General features: G+C 34.0%; 1 protein-coding gene across 2 annotated transcripts; it reads right to left on the bottom strand.

The window, feature by feature from the left end:
- On the bottom strand, positions 1-27,293 carry LOC100329050 (polycystin2-like protein). 2 transcript variants are annotated; one of them, XM_085493978.1, is made up of 17 exons: positions 26,717-27,293; positions 22,966-23,079; positions 17,484-17,614; positions 12,592-12,845; positions 11,331-11,555; positions 9,866-10,094; positions 9,262-9,432; positions 8,148-8,329; positions 7,123-7,243; positions 6,445-6,543; positions 5,960-6,093; positions 5,418-5,535; positions 4,770-4,817; positions 3,808-3,968; positions 2,849-2,996; positions 2,201-2,401; positions 1-1,534 (listed from the first exon to the last, which is right to left on the bottom strand). In XM_085493978.1, exons 1-17 carry the CDS (start codon positions 27,075-27,077, stop codon positions 1,502-1,504), a joined length of 2,730 nt encoding a protein of 909 aa, XP_085350104.1. In that variant the 5' UTR covers positions 27,078-27,293; the 3' UTR covers positions 1-1,501. The 2 variants fall into 2 exon arrangements, with proteins under 2 accessions (XP_085350104.1, XP_085350105.1); XM_085493979.1 differs by lacking the exon at positions 4,770-4,817.
- Between the last annotated feature and the right edge of the window lie 213 nt (positions 27,294-27,506).

Raw genomic sequence — 27,506 nt, 5'->3', positions numbered from 1 at the left:
TTTTTTTTTTCTACTGGATTGCTTTATTGCATATTTGTCACACCCAACAAGAAAAAAACATCATACGCAGATTTTCACAACTTTCATAAAATGTCATAAAACTTTGAAACTACTGAAAAATATACAATAAAACATTGCTACGAATAATATTAGTTTAAATTTAGACTGATTCATCACGCATATTAAATATGAGATCAAATCTATTAACACTCTATTAGCCTTTTTAGTTCAAAGATGTTGTTTCCAAAAACAAAATTTCAATAATTTCACAGATTACTTGAAGTGAAAACCGCTGATTTGTCAATAACATGTTCATTTCAGAAACATTGTAATTCTTGTTTTCTTGCTTTGGTCGGAAACCAATTGAAAAGGTCAATGATGCAATCAAAATAAAACAAACAAGAGAAACTAAATTCCGAATTCATGGAATGTTTTTTTTAAATCTCAATTTTGTACAATAAGTTCTATATACATTTTGATTTACATTTAACTCCAAAATATTTCATTTTAACCAGTATTTCTCTTGTTTGTTAGTAAAGAGTGTAATAACAGTACAAGAAACTAATTAATATAATAACTGTGGCGAACACATGACACTGGGTGTCCAGAGGCACTCAACACTGGTAAACATCATTTTCTTTTAAAGCTTTGTACCACAGACCTTCTTAATTGTAAACTCAATCCCAGCCACTTACTAGGTTAAAACATGACTAAGTGCTCTTCTTAATGAAGATTGTACGTACAAATGAGGTAAATAACAATATACACAACCCGATTTTTTTTTATAGTAAAGATTTTCTTTTTACGGGAAACAGCATAAATAAATACGCGATTAAAATTAGCTTACAGATTTTATTACTTTTTATTAGCAGCCTGTACTTATCAAGAGTGTTGATCAAATCACTTATCACTTGTGCCAAATGTTTCAGAATCCAGACAGGACTGCATTAAACTTACAATAAATGTACTCAGGTTGTCATGGCAACACACGTATATAATAACAATAAAATTATCTCAAATAACGATAGAGTAATATATACTTACTCTATACAAGTAAACAATAAGTAGACATAGTAACTCCTATCAGAGTACCCTTTTTTTAAAGATATCATTTTTTCTTGTTAAGGTAGTAGGCTACTCGCATGTTGTTGTTTTTTTTACATGTTTGCATATTTCAGCACATATATCAGTGTTATTAATTGGTGCCAAAATCTGCTTATACCATTATTTCATCTGGTGTGTGTTGAGAATAACCGTTAGAAATCGGTAATCCATTACAATATTAGTAGAAAACTACCTTAACATCCTGATAGGCACTCACAGCACTGAAAGAGCTTATAATTCGGCAAACTGTGAATCACACACATAATGCACCATCAACATTGAAATATTGCTCAAGTTACACTATAAGTATGATATATATATATGTATATATACATAGATTTGTCATAGATAAAATGGATGGATTAATGATAAGTAGAATGTGATATTCTGATTGCAGTTATACATTGCTGGTTGACATGTTTCCCGGGTCCTATTGGAAAAAAAAAAAATATAGAAAAAAAAGTCACTTGAATGCTACTTATCTATACATAACCAGGAATGGAAATTAAAATTTAAGTTGTCCATCCATTGAACAGGTTAAAGAATAACAGTGCCTGTTCCAATCAATGGCATACCTGCCCCTAGCAGGACAAATAAATAAATAATGAAAGCAAACTTTTAATTTTGATTCATCCAATTAATTTCATTACACTATTACCATTTGGTCTCCCATATCTGGCCAGATTTATCTTTATTCACCACTAAAAAGGGACAGGCAATTTCTAAATTAACCTATCCCAGCTACCTGTCTGGGACAGGTGGACAGGTTTTAAATTAGACCCAGGATAAGTACAATATGGAAATGAAGTATCAACATAATTTACATACGCCCCTGTCCTATTGGTTGGGTTAGACCTGTGCTCTTATCAATGATTGAATCTGTCTATTCAAAACATTTAGTGAATAAGGGTAGATCTCACATAAAGTGTAGGTTTTATCTTCAGGTGTGACAGTATAACACACGGTATAACATGTGAGTGTTCTCATTGGAGGAATTACCAAACATTAGCTGAAAACTCGAATATATAAAGAAATGAATTCAAATATTTTGTGGATTACTAATTTATCTCTTCATGCTAGCTAACTCAAAACTTACCAGTGAGATATTGTGATTTGAAGCAGTGCTTCCTGGGCGGGAACTGGTCTTTCCACTGCCAGCCTTGCTATTGGCACTCTGAGCTCGCCCACTGGCCTGTGTGATTGAAGCCTCAGAATCCCAGCGCTCTAGTTCTTCACGTACTAGACGTTCCATCTGATCACGTTTGCCATCATCCTCACTGCGGCCCTGACGTTCATCCTATAAAACAAACATATATATATTGAAGTTGCACTGTCTGAAAAACAGAATTGAAAGTCTTTTTCAATTTTGAGTAGTTTGAAAGTATAACAGCATTTGCGAGTTATACTGATCTAAAGTTGAAATATTGCAGCGTTTATCAACCAAGTTATTTATTGTCTTCACTACAATAAATCCAGTACTAGTCATGCATGGCTGTTCGAATTGTGCTTCAGGTGCGTGCTAAACACAACTAATTTACGAAGTATATAATGTTTGGAATTCCAAGTTCACTTGGATGCGATAAAAACAGCGTAATAGTAGTCCTATGAATTCAAAAGAATGAACCTAATGACTATTAATCTCACACTAATCCTAATGAAAAGTGATATATGACTACAATTTTGGAATACAGATGATCTCATTCACACATGGACTAATATTTTGGATTAAATGATGAAAACTAACCTCGGTAATACTATCCAACAATTTGCCCATGGTCTCGCGGCGTTTCAATTTTGCTCTTTCCATCGCTTCCAATTTCACAAGCACAGCATCAATTTTGGAGACAATGCTTCCAATAGAATGCTCCATACGATCAACTCTGCGACTCAGTCTGAATTATGAAAAACAAAGTGTAAATATTTTTAATTTATATTCACTGATTCTAAATATAAAATAAATCAGTACAGTGTTTGCTCTGATAAAATCACATATAAACCAGCAATAACATCTATTGTACAATCTGGCTCTTTAAAAGATTGTCTTGTTACGATCATAGACACACATCTGTCATTTACTTATAAGTAAATACATCCAGACTATCCAAGTACTCAAGAATGGTTTAGTGAATCGCTACATAAATACATAGTTGGCACAGAATTCTGTGTCATCACTGATTGGCCATCTCCATGCCTTCAGTACATTGCCAAGGGAATTCGAATAGGCAGACTATCCAGTACGTAAGGCATGCCCACAACACTCCAGACCGATTCACTTATCTATTATTCGTAGATTTTCAAAATCATATGATCCTAGACAACATGTAGTCTAGTGACTTTACTACTATTAGGGCAAATATGGTATATGTTTTTCAAAGGTGTTAGCCATTAATAGTAGAGTTTAACCTTATGAACTGCGTAATTTTCCTTGCAAACATTTGAGAGCAACTTTTTTATGTATTTTTCTAGAATTTTTTTTTTTAAATAAATTATAATCAGTTAATTTGTGAAAGGTAGCCATGGTTGAAAATGTGAAACAGATATAGGAAATCACTTGGAAATTGAACAATTAAAAGACTTTCTTAGGGCTCCCTCACCCCTATCTCTAATCTTAAGCCCCTCCAGTGCCCCTTTCAGTGCCCCTCTTCAAGACACATATAATTCCATTGGGGGGGGGGGGGCTTAAGGAAGTATTTATGCACTTACACTGTGAATTCGTCATAGGACACACCGGCAGCGGGACGCCCTCTACCTCGTTCATCTTCACCCTCGCTGTCATCATCATTAAAACTGACCCGGCTCTTGCTGCGCTGAACGCCAGTAGCAGCAGCCTCTTCCACTTCAGCAATCTCATTGGATAACTCCGTCTATTGATAACAAAAAAATAAGCGAAAGAGAGTAATAATGAAATCCTACATAGCTAAAAAGGTAAACCGACCATATTTGGACATTAGCATTGTATCAGACAATAGAGTATTACTTTGATTCATCAACCCCCAATGTTCATAACATAATGATGTTTAAAAAAAATCAAAAAAAAATTCTAGTGTCGTGACGTAAAAATAAAAGTGGAGTCGTACAAATGAACTAAACCAAAGCACTGTGCATTTATCAAGTATTTGTTTGCAAACGACTCAGTGTGTTGTATTCATGTTCCAAGGCCACAGCATTCTACATTACGCAATCAGTTGGTGGAGCGTTAGGTTTTGGGCATAGAACCAGCAAAAATAGGTGATACAATCACAGAATAACACACGCTTGACAGTACATCATAATAACAATAATGAACTCCCTACAGTGCAAAATCAGATTCTTAGACAATTTTACACTTAATATATTATACAGAAACAAATCAACCAATACGGTGTTGTTGGTATTCATTATTATGGACAGAGACTCGTAGACCAGGGTGATTGAAGTGATAGAGGATCAGATCAAAAAGTTGCACATATGTTACCAAGGCAACACAAGTACGTGAAATTATGTGCAAACAGGTGATGACAAACAAAATCCAAATCACTCATTAACTCAATCAGGTTCATGTGTAAGAGACACTTATGAGAGATGCACGACATTCAAACTTCATGCATCAAATGATGTGCAATGTGTATGAAATCATCACACACAAACAATGTGAGAAGGATATTAAAACAATTGTCAGTCTGTACCTTCTCCTTCTTACGAATTTCAGCATCAATTTGAGCACTAATATGTTTCTATGGATACCGTAAGTATAAGAACCGACAGGTTAAGTACCGGTAGTCAAAAAAATGTTATAGTTGAGTGAACACAGACAAATTGATAAATAAAACATGTTATCAGTGAGGTAACTTTTTATTAAATACTTATAATTATCTCCAAATTGAACACGACCAGCATTTAACCATGCCTTAATGTTATCTGAACTGTAAAATCAAAATACTTCTTAAAGTATTTATGGTGCTATTACAGCATCAACCAGGCCTGCTCTAACACAATCATCAGCAAATCAATGAATCTCCCAGCCTCCTTGTTGAGTCTGTCGATCCTTCGCAGGATTGAATTTGAACTTTGAACTTCTAATCATGACTGAATATTTTATGTACACACACAGCAATACTGAACGAAGTCTTAAAAAATAAGTGAAATTTTTCATCCTTCACGTATTTCTCTTTAGTTGAGCATTGATCAAACACAACCGTACAATTTACTAACTGTAGCTACATGTACCGACAGACAAGACAGCCACACATACATCAAGTACTTCAGCGACACATTAATAGAGATAACATGCACCAGCACACTGGCCAAATTAATAGCATGCATCAATACAGTACCTTTTGCTCTTGCAAGTCAGCTGCCATTCTAGCTTGTTCATCAGAATCCAATACACGATCACCGTCAACATCATACTTGGCGAAAACAGCCTCGATTTCAGCATCGGCATGACCACGACTACAAAACATTCAAAGTGACGAACATTTCAAACTAAACTCTGACTTTCAATAGACCCCTTTTGTAAGTCGAGTGCCCTCAACATTTCTTGTTACAGAATGATTGACTGAAAGCGAGGTCAGTAGGTATAGAAACTCCACTGTCTCCATACACTGACACAGCAGATATCCAAGAAGTACTGTTTTAAAGGTAAGAAATGCTGTGAATTTTGACTTTATATTTATTTTGACCCAGGGCTAAGCTGAAAGATGAGGGCACTCGACTTATGAAATCAATTAGTTTGTAAAAAGATAAGTTGTGTAAATGTAATACATGCTTAAACCAAGATTAACTCTAGAACTGAGACTGAACTTTAATAGTATCATGTGAAAAGAAGAATTAACAAACTAGAAATACAGAAAAGCATCTAATTGTTGATACTTACGCTTTAAGTTCATGTCTCCACTCATCGTAATCTAGTTGCTGATCATTGTTGATATCAGCTTGGGCAAGTGCTTTCTGAATGTCAACAATCTTGTCACGCTTGAAGTTCAGCTTCCCAAGCATTTTATCATAACCCTATAAAAGACAAAATGGTATGGAATTAAGGCAGTTTTTAGAACCAGTAACAGCATGTATGCTTCACATAACAGAAAAAATGATAAAAATATAGCACATAATCATCATAGTTAATTATGGTCACAGTTACAGATCTGTTTAGAAGTTTACATACACACACACAGTGTACTATGAAATAATCCTGTTTTGAACACTACACAGAGCAACCCAAGAACTGATGACGTAGAATTTCTGCAAAGATTGAGAGGTATAAGAAAAATTGGAGATTCACTTTAAACATACTTCAGATGTAGGTAAATTACAGAGCAATAAAACATGTCACATCTGTGAAACAGAAAAGGCAGAACCTACCCTCTTGAAGTAGTCAGTAATCTCAAATTCACTCTTCTGGGTAGCAATATCTGCTTTCACCTCACTATAGGTGTCATTGATGATAGCCAAGAACATGTTCTGTGAACAAAAAATAGAAAATTAATTAATAAATTAATTAATTAATTAAAGCACTACCATGGACCGAAAAATATTAGCACTGGTCTTAAAGGTAGCTGTTGAGGTGCAAATATCACCTAGATGGTAAAGCCTAAGATGTTTCATTTCATATTTATTTATCGAATACATAAAAGGTACCATTAATGGCTGAAAAACTCAACATAGTAAAATACAAAAATGTTAATTTAAATTGTTAGGACATTCTAGCAGCTCACAGTAATAACTAAAACAATGAAAATTAACTCGAAATTTTAAATTATTAGTAAATATGATAATCAAGAACAAAAACAACAAATAGCCTCCATTTCTAACGTAATATTTAACGTAATCTAGAGACTTTCAGGAAATTTAAAATAAATCACCGACTGAGAGAGTATAGTCTACTATACTTGTACTAAGGTTTAAAACATGATTCAAACAAATTGATTTATCTTTTGTCAAATAAGTTTCACTACAGACAATTTACTATTGAGGTCTTTCCAATGTAGACCAAAGTAACAAAATTATCCGTGTTAAACATTGAGTGGGAAGAATACTTACCAGCAGTACAAAGAATACAAAGAACACATAGGTACAGAAAAAGATGGGACCCATGATACGGTTAGCTTGTTCCAATTCATGGAAATCAAAGTCTCCCAGGATAATACGGAACAGGGTGAAACTGCAAAGTGAGAAGTTAAATATGTACAGTTAGCTTCAAGAAAATTCGGGCTGGTTTAAAGATTATATGTAATCTTGTTCAGACAATGTTTGACAAACAAGAGTATCAAATGTCATGGAATAAATTTGCATTTTTGCACTAGCAATTATTAATGCATATCTTGGAATTAGTTGTATATTTCAACAAGCAGCCTGTCAGCTGAGATAGCTCCGCTGTTAGCAATACACATTTCAATTAAAGAACTGAAGATATCATTAGAATGAACAATATGTATAGTGTCAAAGCAATCAGACTTGCTGTTTTCAACAAGAATATCACTTTTTACCAAAAATGACAAAAATATATCATTGAAATTAGATAATTGAAAATATCATCTCGAAATGAACACATCTGAGAGAGGTCTACCTGTAGTACCTATATATATAATATCAAAGCAATCAGACTTGCGGTTTTCAAAAAGAAGTCGAAAATATCACTTCTTAGCAAAAAAGACAAAAATATTCGTCAAAATTAGAGAATTGAAGATATCATCATGAAATGAACAAATCTAAGAAAGGTCTACCCAAGGTACATATACATCAAGTATCAAAGCATTCAGGCTTGTAGTTTTCAAGAAGAAGTCGAAAAAGTAAAACATTGACACGGACGACGACAACGAACAATCACTCATATGATAAGCTCCGCTCGACAAAGTCAGCAGCGAAGCTAAAAAACTGACTTTAAATTTAGTGTGTTTTCCATTATATACAATGAGAACTTCACTTCCATAATTAGATCAACACTCAATTTGGGTAAACAATTTGTTGATATGATCTCATATATATGGTACAGTTAATAAAATTGACTTCATTTTAAATAATTTGCATTGTAACATGTGAACTCAAAAATCGATGCAAGAACTTACACTGCATCACCAAAAGACTTGAAATCATGAATTTGAGTGCCAAAGATAAGGTATCCCAGCTGGGCATAAGCAAAGAAGACAATCAGAAACATAATAGAGAATCCAGCCAAGTCTTTGCCGCAACGAGCCAAAGTGCTGGACAGTTGGGTCATGGTCTTGTTGAAACTGATATACTTGAACACCTGCCAAAAAATAAATGTTATTAATTGTTATTATCTTCAGTGGAAGGATCTCAGAGAAATACTGCAAGTGCATTCATTTTCACAAGTATCTAATTTCACTATTATGACATTTTTAGCATACTGTAAATGCATTAAATACTCACTGGGCTTTAATTTTACTATTTTCGCAGATAAGAAAACTTCGCTGAAAAATTATATCTACATGAACATGCAATATAACAAATATACTCATTGTTTCTCTGCAAAACTTAAAACCCAGTGAATTTGGTCAAAAATTAAAAATAGTGATTCAGAAATTAAATGGTTTTATAGTATTCACTAGCTGTTTAATTGTCTAATTTGTTAGTGAATCAATGTCCTAATTTCACATGAATTTAATAACTGTAAAATATTTTATATATTAGCTGTAATTAATTTTTGCTGAACAGACTTTTTGAGTGTTTAATATTTTTTTGACAATTTGAATGTAAAATACAATGAATATTATTTTCACTGAATCGGCCCTTCAGTGAAAATAAAATCCAAAAACAAAAAAAAACTTTTTTACAGTAAGCAAATTTAACTTAACTGTGAAAATAGCGACTGATTTTGACACAGAAAATATCAAGTAATACTGTAAAGGGGTTAATTATTCACTGGGTTTTAATTTTGCTTATTTCGCTGACTGGAAAATGAGCTATAAAATTAAAACCCAGTGAATATGTCAAATTTGGCATAGAACAGATTATCTATATGATAAAACCGTGAATTTAAAACCCACTGAATATGCCTGAAATGGTAAATCAGCGAAATTTAAATCCAGTGAAAATTAGTCATTTTACAGCAGTATATGTGACATGCTTTGGTTAATTACCAGACTCATTAAGATAATGACAATTGTGTAGAACAAAGATCTGATGATGAGATGTAATATAAAATGTGATTTTACCCACCTTAATCCAAGCAAAGAAAACTAACACTGCCAGCATGTTGTTGTACATCGACTGCCAATAGCTGAGATATTCAAAATCAGCATAGACTTCTGGATTGACTAGCAGTGAATTTAACATTTCAGCAACTTCCATCGTACGATACACACTGAAGGCAATGCAGACAAGTGACAGCTACAATGGAACACAAAAATAACAAAATTACTAGCAGTGCAGATTAGTAAGTCTTTCTGCAAGACATGTGGCAAGTCATTGAAAAGTACATCCATAGATGGAAAATGTCATTTTAAAAAGTCTAATGCATGTCCAATAATCACTGTAAGGTTGTGTTTCTGAGAAACAGTCGATCAGTTTACAATATTTTCCTAGTTTTCACAGTTTTAACTTTTGACAGGTGTTATAAAGAGAGAGTTTATGATAGGTTGTGTGTCACGTTTTTGGATTACCGTAATGCAATTTGGAATGATAAACATCAATAGTATTAACAACATTTTTAGTGATTTTAGTGGAATCACCAGCAAATCAAGCTGGAATTTTGGTTTCGCCTTGCCCCAATAATGAGCAAATCAAAGTGAATACAATTATTGCAATTTTAGTGAAGCCTTACCCCAATGACCAGCAAATCAAGACAGTTCCATACACTCTTAAAGTAAGACCACCTGTTCATCTTAATTTCTAAGATCTCTTCCACAATGTAGTAGGCAATGAAAAGGCAGAATATGCCCTCACAGGCCATGATAAAGTAGTCAAAAGTATCCACATAACGCAACAATCTGACTGTACGGAAATCCCACGACGGGATAGCGCCACCAGTGGCAGGAAACTCAGTCACCAACCTTGAGAAGAAAGTAATCAATATACGTGTCATAATAATTAGGCAAAATTTTTTTATAAAAAGTTATTGCTTCAACATATTTATACCGAGGCTACTCATATTGCCTGCAAGCCTGACGACCATTCAGCTGGTTACTACACTAGTACTAACAAGTTAGAAAAGTGTTCGCCTCCATGTTCAGTGGTTGACGGCGATGTTGATTGGCTGATAAATATAGCACACCACTAATCTGAATATGCAAATTTTCCAAACAATGGATGACAGATGTCTTCCCTACATGCTACATGTATATCAACTGTTACCACAGCCATGAAAATCTGACTGTCCAATTAAAAATAATATTACAATTAATTCATATGGTTAATAATAAGCAAAATATTCAAGGTCCAATGATGTCTAAAAAAATCCAGACAAACATGACCAAGATCAGGTTCCGGAATGACAAAAATGCTTGATTTTGATGTATTTTTAAATATTAAAAAAGTCATCCAGTCATAAATATTTGATCATGTGTTACATGATGTGTTCATAAAGTTCAAATGTAACCAGTCCAGGTATATCCAAGATAAAGGATGGACACACACACGCATGCACACACATACTTGTATTGCAATATGTTCCGAGGACTTCATTGGATTAACTTTTAATATAGTTGAATTAACTTTTAATATAGTTGCGATATGAACTCGATTAAAACGCGTTCCTATATAGGGTTGCGTTTTAATTGGAGTTTAATTAAACTCAATTACAATGCAATACAATGGAGAATTGCATTTTAATTAAGTTTAATTAAACAAGAGTTGAATATCCGGTGACTGAACATAGAAATGTTTGCGAAGCTTAGGTTTAGTATCGGGGTAAGGTATGGTACAATTATATTAATATTAATATAACGTGAACCATACCTTCCCCCGATACTAAACCTAAGCTACGCAAAACGTATTAATAATCGAATTAACTATTAATATAAATTATGTTTTCCGAGGACTATGAAAAAGGTCCTCGGAAGGTGTGTATGTCCTCGGAAGTAGGTATATATCTGTATTTTTGTCCTCGCAACATATAGCAATCCAAACACACACACGCACGCACACACACACGCACACACACACACACACGCACGCACGCACAATATATAGGTTTCAGACTGCATACAAACAAGGAGTAATTACTAAATATTCATTAACAATTTAGACATTAACAAAAAACACCAATTTTAAATTCTGTGATAACTTACCTGATAACACAGAACAGATTGATATTAGCATTATAAACAGTGAAGTCTATAAACACTACCCGAGTTCCTCGATCCAACCATAGATACTCCTTTAGTTCTAAAATCTCTTCCAGCGATGATGCTTTATCATGGTTGAGATCCAGATAATACCCACCTCCACCGTAAGTGGCCAACTGCCCCCAGTGACTAGAGCCATCTAGCTCCTCCTCAGTTGAATACTCCCATCTGTCAAAAAAACAAAAATGAATTTGTTAAATACTGTGACATGTATTGTAGGAGAGCCCCATATCCAAAACACTGGAATGTAGCACTTCATTTCAACATACTGGCAATTCTTTACACTTCAGAGATTTTAAAAATTCAAAGTAGTAAGGTGGTCAGCCCTCATTGTTTCCTCATAATACATTTCATGAATTCTTACTAACCTGAATGTCTAACCTCTTCATCATACTACGTTTGATTTGAAACGGAGAAAATTTTGTCACTTTCGATTGTCTAAATCATGAAGAGAGGTAAGTTTTTTTGAAGTTTTGCATATTACTATATATTTTTAAAGAAATAAGAAAACAAGTATGTGGGTTTGTTTAGGTTATTTGGCATTCAAAAGTGTTACAAGCTGATTACAGTGAGCACAGAATTTCCAAATACCAGCTACTGCGCTGATTGTTTGTTGTGGGTCATTTCAAAACACAGACATAACATCTGCACAGAAAACCATTCCACAAAGTGGCCGGCAAGTAGCTGACTGTTTTACTGACCAAGGGTATTAAGAAATGTTACACACAGGTCAAAAACTAGATCAGACTAAATGGTTTCTAGAGAGCTGCACCTTGCTTTATCTGTAATAAACTGATGGAGTTAAAAGCCTATAGTTTCATTCAACAAGATATTTATATTTATTTATTCCATGTATCATGTGACATATTTTTGATATCAAACCCAAAATATTTGGGCTATTGTATTGATAGCAACAAAAAACTGCAAAACAGATAAATATGATAAATAGCGTCTCCAATTCATCAGTGTAATATCAGATTCATCAAATTCGTGTAGTAATTATCATATGTTTCTTGCCCAAAGGCTTGGAACATACAACAATCACTACATTCGATATCACATGGTCACACATTGGAGAACCTCTATATCTGTAAATCCAGATATAACGGCAGTTTCACACAAGATGATTCTTAAGGAAACTGCGAGCTTCTCATTGTTGGTTAACCAGGCACACAGACATAAATAATCAGTGATAACTACTTACGCTGTGCCATTCATTTTCCCAAATGGGGTTCTCTCTTCAACACTCTCTGAATACTCATCATAGCAATACTTGATTTCATCTTCAAAATCAGAGTGAACTTCACACGAGTTATTCCGCACTTTCAGCTCTCTGATACGTGGTACTCCAAGTAATTTGTTTTCATAGTATATAAATCCCAATTCCTCCTCAGTCAAGTTTTCACCGTTGTACCATTGTTCCCAATACAAGCCATTGACCAATGGACCCTCTGCAAACTGTGTTAGGAAATAGAGTACACATTAGTTGATTACACATTTCGATATATGCCATAGCCTTTTTCACAGTATGTTTTTACACAGTACAAATCATTTTTGAAAAACAAAATGACAAAAATTTGCATTGTTAGAACAATTTTCATGCAAAAGCATACGTCATAAAAAATTAATAGTTTTCTCCAGAATCTCCTAATAATTCATGGCAATCAGATTACCCATCACAGAAAGATTTTTTCAGATATGACAAGAATACAATTAACCATTTTCCATTCACTGCGAGAATTACGCGTGAAATCGAACGTAAAAACAGGATAAACAAAGGTCATAGCTTGAGATTCAACAAACGCAAAAGTATTTGGGGAATATTTCCATGCTTAATAATGTGCTGTACACATTTGATGATAGGCAATTCCGATGAAGTAAGGGTATTCAAAAGCAATATTCCTCTGTCGAAGATCGGCCGGTAGGTAAGCTACGAAATAAAGAAATTCGAGTTCAAAATCAAATTGTTCGATTTTTGTGGCAGACGTTCGACACGCGTCTTTCATTCAACTTACGAGATCTCTCAGTTGAATGGAAAATCACCTATTCTTGAAGTGGGTATCATTGTCATTAATAATTTCAACTTATTCTTCGTATTATTTAAATGTAAGGTGGTTTTAAAGCAAGCATGAAAGCAAGCAGTTAAAAGCTAGCTCAACGTTAAGTCACACTCTAGGATACACTCTAGTACGAGTAATGTTTGCATAATGGCTAGACCGAGTTGGATTCACACACGGAAGAGAAAACCGAAGTTTCTCTGGGCAGTAACTAACGATGTATACAATGTAGCTCTTTAGTTATACCATACAATAACAATGCAAATGGAGAAAGGGCTTGAAGTTCTCAAAGACCATGTAATTGATTATCTACATGTACATTTCCTTCAATATTTCACAATTTCCATCAGTCAAAGGCACTTTTAGAAATGCTGGCATTCAAATCAGATGCCCCCACATACTCATTAGTTCAAGCGCCAAAAATACATACAAATACCTTAACACTAACTGGGGTTTTACACAAAATCCACATAAGCAGAGGATGTTTAAAGTGACAGTATACTTCAAATTGAACAGCCTTCTTGATGTATAGTTTTTAGTGGGTGATGACATGATTAGCCAACTTTTTAAATGATAACAATTTATCAAGATTCATTCATCATAAGCTAGTAATAAAAATAGTCAAACAATTTGTAATTACCGTTGGTGACTGGAAGTTTTAGCTCTAATGAAACATTTTAAAACATTCAGCTGCATATCTGGCTTTATTTAAATTCCATTTTTTTGTATAAACGAAGTACATGTTATGATTTTTTTTTTTTGATGAATATTGTTGATCAAATATCAAATTTTGTTTGAGGCCTTTGGCAAGTGACATATTATGCATTGCATTATACAATAAAAGCAAAAGGTATTTGTAATATGTAGGTGCCAGAGGTGTTTTGACAATAGTCTGAACTGTTCCATGCATAGATTTGGTTATGATCAAGGTTTCCGCATCTGAGATTGCCATGAAGCCAATGAAGCACACACAGGATTCCCTGTCTGACAATCAAAGATGGACTACCGGGGTATATTACAAAATCAAGATACTCGATGTGAAGCATTTTTCAGATGCACACCAGACTTTTCTTTTACTCAGTAAACTAAAAGTATAGTTTAAGCTTTCAAGCTGGCTATCGAGTGGCTTTCAATTTTCATAATTTTTAAAGCAAGTATCATTGGCTTCAATAATTTTTCCTCATTGTCGTAAATACCCTTGTTACTGATACAGTTGCATGAGACACATCCGAGTGAACTTCAAACATTAAATATTAAGTTCGTTGTGTTTAGCATGCACTCGAAGAAGACATCAAAACAGCAATGCATCATGGGATTTATAGTAATGAAGGCAATAATAACTATAAAGTTAATAAATGATGCAACACATCAGGCTTGATCAATATTATAACTCGTTCAACCAGGCCTGGTTAATGTCAGGATAGTGTACTCAATTGCCATAATGCCATTATGATAGGAAGATGGTCACACAGCCCTGTCATGTAGTCCCAAACAGGAATATGGTCTCTGTGGCAAAATGCCTTACATGTCAGCACTGACACATAAAAACAGTCAGCAGAGAAAACAGTGACATTCAATGTCCGAAACTGTAGCCTGGCACAACAATTTATTTAAAAATAAAAAAACAACACTTGAATTGAAAAGCATTTTAGTAGCAGTACATGTACAACTTAAAACAATGTTTAAGCATGAAATTTAATGATGTCATACCGTAGTTTACTATAAGAAATCTTAAACGTATCTCTGTGAAAGCAGCTGTGTACTCATAAATTATAGTGGTTAATTCAAAACAGTTATTACTCTCATCAATAACCTTCTTGTATGCTAAAAATTCAGACTAGAAGATCTGTATATATCATATTGCAGTCAGTTTTGATTCTGGAAATTGTTTAATGTCAACCTCTAGTATTGGAGTTTGGAAGACCAGACTAATTGTTTTACAAAACAGTCGTAATATTTTTTCACACAGGAAGACCACACATAAAGTGTTCCATTTGATGTATGGTTTCTGTTTGCAAGGATGTTATTTTAACATATTAACCTCAACATGGATAAATTGGAATACACATATTTGTTTGTTAATCTCCCGCATTCATTTCTTTTGAGTAAATGAGCACTGCGATAATAAAAGTAGCGTTTTGTATTACCATACAAAAACAAATCATATTTAAATCAGATTGAAAAGTCACCTTTTTTCATGCCTTTATTATTAATGCTATTACTGAGTAGGATCCAAAAAATGAAAATTTTCAGTGAAACAAGAGTCATGTCATGAAAAATGGTCAAAATTTCCACGTTTGCATTTGTTATGGTGAAATTATATTTCAATATGATATCTCAAATTTTGTTATTGGTGATATAAATCCCGATATTGTTAAAACATTTCGAAAAATTGATACTGAATTTAGTCAGTTTCTAGTGAGATTTAGTTTTCTCTCATAATGCACAGCGAGTATGTGCAGTAACATGCTCAATAGTGCAAAATTTGAAGTTTTCTCCCATAATGCATTGCATATATGTGCAGTAACATGCTCAGTAGTGGAAAATTTGAATTCAGCTTGGACTGCAGATTAAAAGAATAATTTATTGTTGTACTGACACTGCTGCTGTAAGGTTGCTTGTTTTTGGTTTTCCCAAATAGCACAACACCGTGGCTAATTTACATATTAAAACAATGTACATGTCATTCACCTATACAGTATTTGCTCTATTAGTAGCGCATACATGAATGTCAGTGGTGTGTTGATGGAACAAAAAACAACTAATATTTGAACAATCCAGTATACTATTTAATGCTATTGATTATTTACAATCATTTCTATTACAGTTGCACTTCTAATTAAGCAAATATCGTTGTTATAATTGTTATGCAAAGTCCATTGTGCAATTATTCAGTGGCATGCCTTGCTCTAATATTAAGACAACCCTGACTATTATGTCTTTTATGGTATAAAAATAACATGCAGGAAAATTATTTAAAAATAACTGAACAATTTTCATCATTTCTGAATGTATACATGTACTTCCACCATTTGATTTTGGTTTGAATTTCATTTCATTTGGTCTATTCTGAGTTAAGTAATATCTCATAAATAAATGTGTATTAAATTACAATCACATCAGGGCATTAGCCAAGAATTAGAAAGTGCCTTTCGAAAAATACGCTAAAAGGACGACTTTGGGCATTATATCTGACAAAATCTTCAAAAAACAAACACTATTTCTGATTCATTGTTATGTCTCTGTACATGATAGAAATAAGCCTGATGAGGGCGCTATAACCACACGACTCAAAATGTAAAAAAAGTCAGCAGATTTTCAGAATATTAATCAGAAGGAAACAGAGTAATAAAGTAAAAAGTAAAATGTGCTGTTATCATCGAATGCATCAACACAAACATTTAAAAGACGATGGACTTGATTTAATGTTTAGCATTTTGAAGAATTTTTAATGAACTTTGATCAGTACTGTGCTGATGAAGTCTGATGATTTACGGAACGTTTGGTCTCTTTCAAAAAAAAATTGTTTCTGGTCAAGGTGAAGCTATTTTTTTTTTTTGCTGAAATATTTGACAGCGCACAAATTTCACAAGTTTAATCAATTTTTCAACAGAGGGCGCTGTACAGTGGTGAATTGAGTGAGAAGATTTTTTTTGTGGTGTACACACACCAGTAGCACAAATTGGTTTTTTGGTTGAGCCTTAAAAGAGCTACTGGAAATACTGTGATATAATGCGGTGAAGAAGATATTACCAGAGACCACACCTAGAAAACTGAGTATTAGCAATTACAGTTTGTCACACTCGTTGAAATAGCAAAAACATGTATGTAGGTCTCAATGTGTTTACTGTGATACCCAGTACCACATAAGTGTTCTGATAGCTGCCCTCTGACCTGGCAGGTCAGTGATGTCGCTGATCAAAATGCCGCAACACGTTGAAATGCACCATGATCGACAAAAGCAATGGCGTCAATTTTGTTTTAAAAATATGCAAATAGTTTTCTGAGTAAGGACTTGACAATTGCAGATAATACTTACCCTCCACCAATCCAATGCATTTGTCATGCCACGGAATGTGTTCTTCGTATCCGGGAACTGAGTGTCCAGGAACAGCTCAGACATGACTTTAGTGTAATAGTACATTGTTGAACTGGTCATTCCAAAGGTCACTGTCAACAAAACATCATTATGTTTTAATAAGATAACATTTTACAATACTCTTCTCAATAATGGATGACATTTTACAGCAAATCTGTTATATAAATGATACATGTATGAAATCCACACTCAATTTAACATTTTAGTAAAAGACATAGAAAGCTATCATACATAAAAGTTTTAATGGCTTCTACATTTTATTGAAAACCCTTGACATATGAAACAACCTTAAGCCATATATCAAATGACAAGTGATAGTATTCAAAAGACATCAAGGTGAGAAATTTCAGGCAAGTAGCCCCAGGGAGGATTTCAACTCTGAGTTATCAGTGACTTGACTATTTCTTGATGACTATTTTCTCATGATGTCAGTTGAGTGACTTTAAACATCAAACATTACGAACAAAAAACATAGATGTCAAATTCAAAACACCAATGCAGATTTCACAAAAAAAAAAAAAAAAAAAAAAATTTTAAAGAATCACATTTCTGATGCTTTAGATTACCTGTGCAACACATCAAACATATCCATATCACTTCAAGTTAGATAAACACATTTAAACACCCCCCCCCTTCCAATAACACTGTATAATAAAACCCTGTACATAAACGCTGGGGGCCAACAATATCTGAGTTCACTTTCACATGTGCTGGCACAAAATGATTAGAAAATGAAATTGAATTTGTTGGAGATTGCGAAACCTAATTGCATTTATAACAAGAATATACATTCAAACTTTAGCACTTAAATCATAAAATAACTAGAGGCGATACTCTAAATTACTGGGATAATATAACACACACGAAAATGAAAGTCATTAATAATATGAGTGAAAAATGATGTGCAGTTTCTGTATGATTGCAGGTTTAATTGATCATTCATAAAGAAAAATGGAACGGCGCGCCATCATGAATACTGCACTTCATTTAAATTTATTGGATATCAAAATGCGTATACACGCTAGCTTTGGCATTTTGATAAAATCTATGCGATATTACGACAGAATCACAGAATTTATGTTAGCCTTCCATTTGGCATATTGCTAATAACAGTCGAACACATGAAATCTTAAAGTTTAATTGTCAGCATAATTTAGTCGAAAGCATTTTCATTTTTGAGTAACTTGAACGTAAATTGAATCTGAAAGTTACGGCATTCATGCATTGATATTAGTATTTGCTGCATTATATTCTGTCATGCATTGCTCTTTCGGATTTGATCTAAACACAATTAACCAAGTAGGACAAACCTAATAGCTAATAATAATCTGCTGTGCATTTCAGAAAAAAGCTTTGCATAGAATTTTGATTTTGTGACATGAAACATCTTCGATTGTCAAACCCTACGCGCAACTCAGTGACACCCTAAGATGCTAAAAACTGAATCACAATCTCTGGAAATACTTGGTATTTTCGGCTACTGGAAAGAAACTTAAGATGCAGATATCTTCAGTTGCATTTAGAGTGAGGTAGTCGTCACCTGCAAATGCCAAAAACGGCCATAGCATACTGTTGTTTACAAACAAGGGTCTACCCACTTTTAGCGCATGTTCTTATCGTCGTTTTGGACTCAATTCCGGCGTATGCGCAGGTGACAACCCCTCCACTTTAATATATAATGCATATTACTTCACAGGCCGAAGGCTTTAAACAAAATGTTGATGACAATAAATGTGTAGATCTATTTTGAACATCACATCTAAACTCAAAATTATCACCACTCAGAAATTGAAAACGCAATATCGACACAAACATGTTTTTTTTTTTTAATATTGCTATTTAATAATCAGACCATGATTTATCATAAACAGAAAACAACAAACAGAAAATTACATTGCGTTGAAAGCATTGTGCGTTTGATTTAGTTATCCCTGTATACAGTGATTGCTTGATTCAGTCAATGCTTTATATTTCATTTTTACTTGTACGATTCTCGTTAATGTCACAAAATGTTAAATTTATGAGAAAATGTGTTTACACCAACTTTCCTTAAAATACTTTTCACTTAGAGATTCAAAAATGAGCAAAACAGGAATTGATCATCAAGGTATTTCCATGGAGATGATATTTTTATATCAGTACTTCGTAATATTGTTAGCTCGACAATATGGCAATTTTGAATAATGATTAGAATGATGAAGAACAGCTTGACTCATCTTACCCAAAAAAATACGGATAAATTTTTCTAATGAAGTGCACTTAATGATATTTATAAATAATTACAAAATAATGTCACAAACAATCTCGATCAATCTGGCTAGACTCAAATGATCGCGAGTGACGACAAGAAACTTCTCTGTACGCTAAAAGAACGGAAATGCATCATAATTTGAAAATGTTTTCCTGTTAGGGTTTTACCACTTGAATTTACAAATGAGAGTGAGGAAGAGAAATAACAACCAGAGAATGCCGTCACAGTTGGTTACCATGGAGACACTCGTTTGTTTGTACACGTACAACTAGCAACCTGAGGCAGGTGTAAAAAGAAGGAGCCGGAAAGACAACAAGGACGCACAAAGAAATTATTGATTTGACTAGCTTTTTAAGGCTTTCAAAGACTTAAGTAAAAATTCAACTCATTTCAGATGCAAGCGTGCCTTTCATTCCAGGTATTTTAGTTTACTTCAAGTTAAAGTGGATTTCACAGAAATAAATATTAAATTTCTTTAAGTTCAGTAATGGATATTGTGTAAATCCTTCACAAATCTGTTAGAAACCCTGATACCTTAATGTTGTGGTTAAGTCCAATATTCCTTTATTAGTTAGAAGCTTACTCATAAACCAAAATACTCAATTTATTCACTTCAATAAATTGTACTCTCGGTCAATATAAGGATACTGGCCTAAAAAATCTTTAGGATCACCTATTTTTTGATAAAATGATAGTTTTTTTAGTGAAAGGAGATATTTTGTTCATATAATGTAATAATGCTTTTACCATTGGTTGCTATGGTGGAGATGTCATGCCATATCCTAAATTGTTGCCTGATACCACAGGGTGAAAAAATTATGTATCGTGGGATAATTTCTGACTTATAAAAACCAGTACTCAGCGGTTAATATGCATAATACTGCCATCCAATTTGAATACATGTTTTGCAACAATAATAAGCCATTGAAAAATGACACAGTCCCCTATGTTCTTGTATTTTAATATATGACAAATGAAATGTCATCATTTATGTGTTTTTTTGCTACAAGTGGGTCTACCAGTTCTATGTTCGAACAAACTGTCAAAGACAATTCAATGTTGTGAGATTCCTAATGTCTGTATTCGCAAAATGTAAAACCAAATGGCAGCCTTGTCAGCCATCTTGGATTGAATGACGCAGAAGAACTTACGTTGATGTGCTTGAACAAAACTGTCTGTGAACCAAATTTGGACCTGATAATTTTTGATATTTTGTACAACTTTTGGTTTAGTTTTCGATTTTAATTTCACATTATTTGTGCTTTGGGTAGATAACCTAAATAACACTTCCTTGTAGGATTTTTTAGAATTAGGCAATCAACGAGAAGAACAGATACAATATAACGAGGAGGAGAAATATAGATCTATACTTTCATGGAACAAGGTGAAATTCTGTTAGGATCTCAATGATGATGACAATTAATGATGACACCCCCTCTTCAAATAAAAAGAAAACCTGTGGTCTCCTAAATTACTTCTACGTACATACAGCTGCAATACATTCATCCATCTTTCAGAGCAAGGTACACTATGATGGCATTATTACATGTACATGCTTAAATCTACACCCAGAAACAAAATACATTCAATCATGATGGTTACAAGAGCGAAATGTTCATCTCAGGAACATCACAGTTTGCACATTATTGCTTACATCTCCATGCTGATGTTTTTCAGCTTCAAAAACACAAAATGTGCACTACCGGTATTTGATTTTCAGCCATCTTGAATCAGATCGTAAAACAAAATGATGTGCATCAAGGTCCTATAATGTCCAACATATATACAAGTTTTGAACAAAATCCATCTGTAAACAGCCGGGAAATGCTTGATTTTGATGATTTTAAGCATAAAAATGGCCGCCATTCGGCCATCTTCAATCAGATCATGAAACAAATTGACGTGCATACGTATGATATCATGTATGATGTATGTGTGAAGTTTGATTGTGATTGGTCCAGCCATGTCTAAGATACAGGTCCGGACGCACACACACACATGCACGCACGCACGCACACACACACGAAGGTCAAAACATAAGTCCCCGTTTACGGACTACGTCCGAACGGAGACTAAAAAACTGCAGGGACGAGGAAAATATTCCCACGATGCACTTCTAAGGACATTATGCAATTTTCCAGTTCAATAAACATGAAAAAGTCCATATTAAATAATTATAAATTGTTTATTTTGTGTTATTAGTATAGTTTCCTGTGCCAATTTACTCAGGAAATGAAAGCAGGTCTTTTGTGAGAAAGCAATAATTGCAACTCATCGGCATAGATCATTAACATTTTCATGATAATGCAGAAAAATTCGAAAAATGGGTTTATGTGACGCAGTTAAGTTTACTGATCCCCTTCATAAAAATATATGTATCAATGGATGACTATCCCTAGAACATGCATACTCAGACAAAGCACATATACATTAAGCAGATTTTATGTCAGCCCAGAGAGAAAGAGTTCAATATGACACAATTTTATAAACAAGTAGCAACATTTAATACGCCTAGCAAATGAACTTTGACATAAGAGCTTCCATTTATCACAAGCTGAATTAAACAGTGGCGTCAAGATGTATACAAATCTCTGGAAAATATTTCATCACAGTAACCCGCAGGAAATGCTCCAATTACAGAGTGATGACGATTAATTGATACCAATAAGGGTAAAACATTTTGGCTAGGTTAATAAAACCGAGTTACTTCTAATCCTGTATTATTAACTTGCTTACAAGATTAGGGTTACTTCACGTTTCTTCTTTAAAGTTGTAATATCTGCACAATTTTGTTGAAAGCCCTTTAAATTTTGAGTAGTAGAACAGATCTGAAAGTTACATCGTATAAGAGCTATATTGGTCGAAAACTGAGACAAAAATTTCACAAAACCGAGGAATTACATGTACGTAATATCCAATGATCGAAGTTTGCTCAAACACAGGAGAACATGAGTAAAATAAATTTTTGATTTGGTGAAATGTTGATCTTCAAATATATATATTCATTGACTTGATAATGCCTTAAAGATGATACTTATCCCAACCATAAGAAATATTGCCTGCAACAACTTGGGTCTCCAAACCCCAATTGTACATTTAGACAAACAAGGCTTGGCTGCAGATCAAATGCATCTGCCACAAAAACGGGAATCTTTAAGACAGACAACTTACCAATGCAGAGAACTATAATAAACAGGATATAGATGATAAGTTCCCTCAAAGTAGTTTTCACATGCAACTCTCTGTCAGTTTTAGTGTCTTCAGTTTGTCTTGTTTTCCATATCGCTGAAAAAAAAAAAAAAAATAATAATCAAAAATAATATTTTGATCATATTTTTGACCAAATGGAAGTAATATCACATTGGCTACTGGTCTTGATGAAAAAATATACAAGTTAAAAACTGGTTTATTTTAAGAATGGTGACGAAAGTTGACTTCGGCATTCATTCAAAGAGTTGAGCCTACATTTATTTCATGAAACTTCAAGTTTAACAGAGAAAATCAAGTAAAAAATACTACTATATATATTAGTCAAAATGTGTCCACGCCACCGACAGTGTACATGCGTAAGTAACAAATACCGGTATATGTATGTGCAATAAATAAAATAGGTCACAAGTTTTACGAATGATTTCTCTGATGTTGAAGAATATTGAAAAAAAAAAAATACTGCAGCTTCACTTTCTGTATAATTCAAGATATTTTGAATTTAGTAGATTTGTATAAATTCCTATTTTGCTGCAGAATACAAATGAGGATTCAAAATTTACATAAATCAGTTTTTCTTCAAATCTATGGATGTTCCACACACATTGAGAGATATGGTGCGTGTTTATTTGTATTTACTCTTTTTTCAAGAATCTAAGTGAACCTGATGGACTACAAAATATTACTTTGGGACTAACATCTTTAAAAACTCTGCAGCCAAGCAGGTTTCCAAGAAATGGTGTTAATTTTGAGCCCTGATAAATAAAGAATATTCTAAAATCTGCCAACAAAAAAAGAAGCAATACAGGGCAAAACTAGTAGGGAAACAAAAAAATAATTTATAATAAAAAAAAACTTTCAAATTTGAACGTATCAGTGTATAAATACTCTTCCAATTGTTGAGTGAAGCTGAGTAAAATGAATCAGATGTGAAATTTTAAAACAATACAACACTAACAGCTGGACAGACAAGAAAAGGAAACAATGTTTCCTGCACAGATAGATAGACCAATGGATTAGACTAGTGCAGGAAATACAGGCAGACTGAGAAAACCGGTCAAATTCTAAGAGCAGGCAACAACTACATTCAAAGTAAGAATCAACAGTTTAAATTACTCGCTTTGCGGACCAGAATTTCTTTTTTAATTAACAACATGCATTAAACTATGCCTCACTGTAGCAATGTCGTACATAAAATTGATTTTACATTTTCCCCAAAATTATTAAAAATTACTGATCAGCTCACTACTATAAATATAGAACAGATGGAAATAGGACGATGTAATTGATTATTGTTACCTAGACGATTATAAAAAAATGCGAAAATATTGCACAGTTCATGTATGAAAATTACTAATCAATATTATCGCGCGAGTTTTGTAAGAAAACTGTGAGATCAAAACTTGGTGATTACAATTTTAAATTGCAGGATATTAAACATCAGAATGCGGACTCAATTCTGTCATTCATCTTCAGTAGGTAGTAATTTCAAACATTTAAACTTTCATGGATATGACAGTGTAATTTCAAAAGTGCACAGTGTACTTGGTTGGTTTATTAACTAAGGATATTAACAACACCTGTCAAAGCCCAAAATGTGAGACTTCACATCAAACAAGTTGTTAAATTTGACAGCTTTTCAATTTATTACCCTGTTGCTATGGCTTCCTAGTAACCGAGAATTAACACTTTGAGCGTTACTGTTGTGAAAACAGTGAATCATGTAAAACAAAATAAATTGGAGATTTCAAATTACTCTCATTTGTGCGTTACTGCTGTGAAAACGATATGGTGTGCGCGTGATCACATTGAACAACCGTAAGAGACAGAAACTAGAACTTTGAAATTACTCTGCGAAGCAATGAACCTAATGAAAAGGCTGATGAAATTTTCAGAAATTATTTTTCATTTCTCTATTCAACATTCTTTTTTATTAGTTACACTTTCATATTGATTGATTGGTTTCACCGTGCAAAACTATTCTTTTTTTTTTTTTCATAAAAGGCATTGATCGAACGTGACTGACTCAGGATTCTTCAACAGGTAGTAGCGTAGTTTGAACTGAATACTACAATTCAATAAAAATAATGCAGCTGTAAACACAGGGGATGAAATTCTATAGCTATGAAGACAATCAGCCTTAAAAGCTTTTAGTAACAGAATTGATATTTTCTGCAATAAAGTGCATAGCATTGAAATGATGTAGCCATTATTATCGTACAAAAATAACGAAGTGTTTTGCACGTATAGCAATACAGAATGCATGCACTCATCAATAGTCTCAACACATCTTCCAACAACACTACATCATGTACAGCGAAACAAGCACCAAAGTCCGAAGACCAGCGCTACGACGTGGCTCACCACTAACTCATCCAGAAAATTCTAATGACACTTTGCTTCACTGAAACACACCTTTGAATACTGCATAAATATGCTGTTTCTTTGGCAACAAGGATAATTAAGCTAATCGGATAGAAAATGAATTCACCAATGTACTTTTCAATAACAGCATATTGCATTAATGTAACAGTGAAAACAGTTAATTATCACTTCATATTATTAAAATGTTTATTCAATAAACATGAAACACAAGAAGAGTAGTGCTATGATTGTAAATTTATTTATTTATACCCGAGTATGTAACATGTTCTACACAATAATCTTGTTTCAGACTAGAGAAAGATCTAAACTGTATTTACATGGTAGTTTTTTCAGCAACCTGGTGATGTTTTTTCTAAAATCCCTTGTTTTATTATAAAACCCTGATCAACCAGTGGAAATCAGTAATCTGCAACTATTAGGATGTTAGGTCGTAATGTTTTTACGGGCACCTTTGAACAAGAACAACACATTGAACTGCTAATTTTACGTTCACCATTCTACCCAAATGGGAAAGTTAAGAAAGCAGAAAGACCCCAGTACTTCTACATGACATGGATTACTTTACATATACCAGTATACAACTAAACTTTTGTTGACTTAGATTATCAAAAGTGGCTACTTAACTATGCAAACATGTGCTCCTGCAAAAACAACAATAAATTAATTTATCAAATGGATTTAATTTAGACAACAAATATGTGTAAACATGTGATGTTCACCCAGTTGATAATCGTGCTCGTTACTTGTATATTTTCGACTTTTCACGTGGAAACAAGTTTTACAATCGCATAATTTCGCAAATTGCATTATTTCAGCATATTCGCCACAGCCTAAATAACCTGGGAAACTTTCTGGTTTTCAAATTACATAAAAAAAAACAATTCTAGTGCACGGTCTCATAGATATACAACATTCATGCAAAAACTACTAGGACAATTTTATTGGTGGGTATGATTTGAAGAATTGTGCGTTCCAAACGTCCGCGAGCGACGCGGAGCAGCAGAGTCGAGAGCAGAGTATTTGGTAGTAATAACTGATACTGAACGTGATGTTTGGGATTATTGTCTATAAGTGTAATCCACTTTCATGTAAAACATGTTAGACATAAAATGTGAGTTTTTCAACAAGTTTTAATGTAACGGGTAAACGTTGATTAGCATGAGTATTCAACAAAACCATGGGTCTAGAAAAAGACTCGTTACCGCCACGACAAAACTAAAACGCTGAACTACTAATACTGACTACATGTGTCCGTTTACACGGCATCATGACAGACATATACTGCGAGCTTATGAAACACATCTACAGTCTAGTTTAAGTTAACACTTACATCTTATTCCACGTTTGAATTTATTCATGCAGCCAGTTCGCGGCTCTTCCAATTTCGCTTTTGTCTGTGCATCCATGACCCTCATAGTTCCATCAACGTAAACTTCGTTCTCCATGGCGGTTGGGGCATGGTCATCATCGTCAGGGTACATGTCATTTCCATAGTTGTCCAGAGGCCCGTCATCCATATCCATGCCTTCATTTTCATGCCAAGCGTGCCTAGATTGGGCACTACTAGGCCGATTGGTCGATCGTCTGCCCAGTTCTTCTTGCACAATGCGGTCCATTTCCATCTCGTCGTGAATTGACAGCCCAGCTGCACTGGTCGGACGATTAGTTGGGCTAACGCGCGTTTGGCTCATTTCTCTGAGCTAAAACTCGCCCAAAATATTCCGTGAGTGGTATTTCCAACAAAATGATCAAAATTGAAGTGCTAAAACCCAATAAATGACAGTTAGTGAACAAAAACTGAGCACTTGTTGTTAAACAACACACAGCAGTTTTCGTACGCGGCTCAGTATGGTGAAATTCACAACACAGCATTCGACAGGACGGTGACGTCACGTAATTACTTGCGAAACGTTGGGAGAATTCAAAAAGTAATCAGACAGCCTAGTCAGTCGGGAACCAATAAATGTTCCTAGAAAAAGTGTTTCATCGTGAAAATTCCGTTAAATTGAAGAAATTACTGTCAATTAAAAGCGCAGCATGAACAGTTGCTCCAAAAGGCTCCAGTATTAGCCTCACCCATGGCACTTAAACGCAGCACGTAGTCGCCATGGTGACGTTGG

The sequence above is a fragment of the Saccoglossus kowalevskii genome, chromosome 19 (genome assembly GCF_978046115.1).
Source record: "Saccoglossus kowalevskii chromosome 19, keSacKowa6.1, whole genome shotgun sequence".
Classification (NCBI taxonomy): Eukaryota; Metazoa; Hemichordata; class Enteropneusta; family Harrimaniidae; genus Saccoglossus; species Saccoglossus kowalevskii.
The sequence above is the reverse complement of the archived record's forward strand: the minus strand, read 5'-3'. Positions and strand labels throughout refer to the sequence as shown.

Excerpts from the sequence above, each read along its gene's own strand:
- LOC100329050 (XM_085493978.1), bottom strand. The coding sequence starts at position 27,077 with ATGAGCCAAACGCGCGTTAGCCCAACTAATCGTCCGACCAGTGCAGCT. Across the intron at positions 6,544-7,122 it reads TTGTATTCTTTGTACTGCTG|AACATGTTCTTGGCTATCAT; the intron begins GTAAGTATTCTT and ends TTTTGTTCACAG. Across the intron at positions 5,536-5,959 it reads TGGAGACATGAACTTAAAGC|TCGTGGTCATGCCGATGCTG; the intron begins GTAAGTATCAAC and ends AATGTTTTGTAG.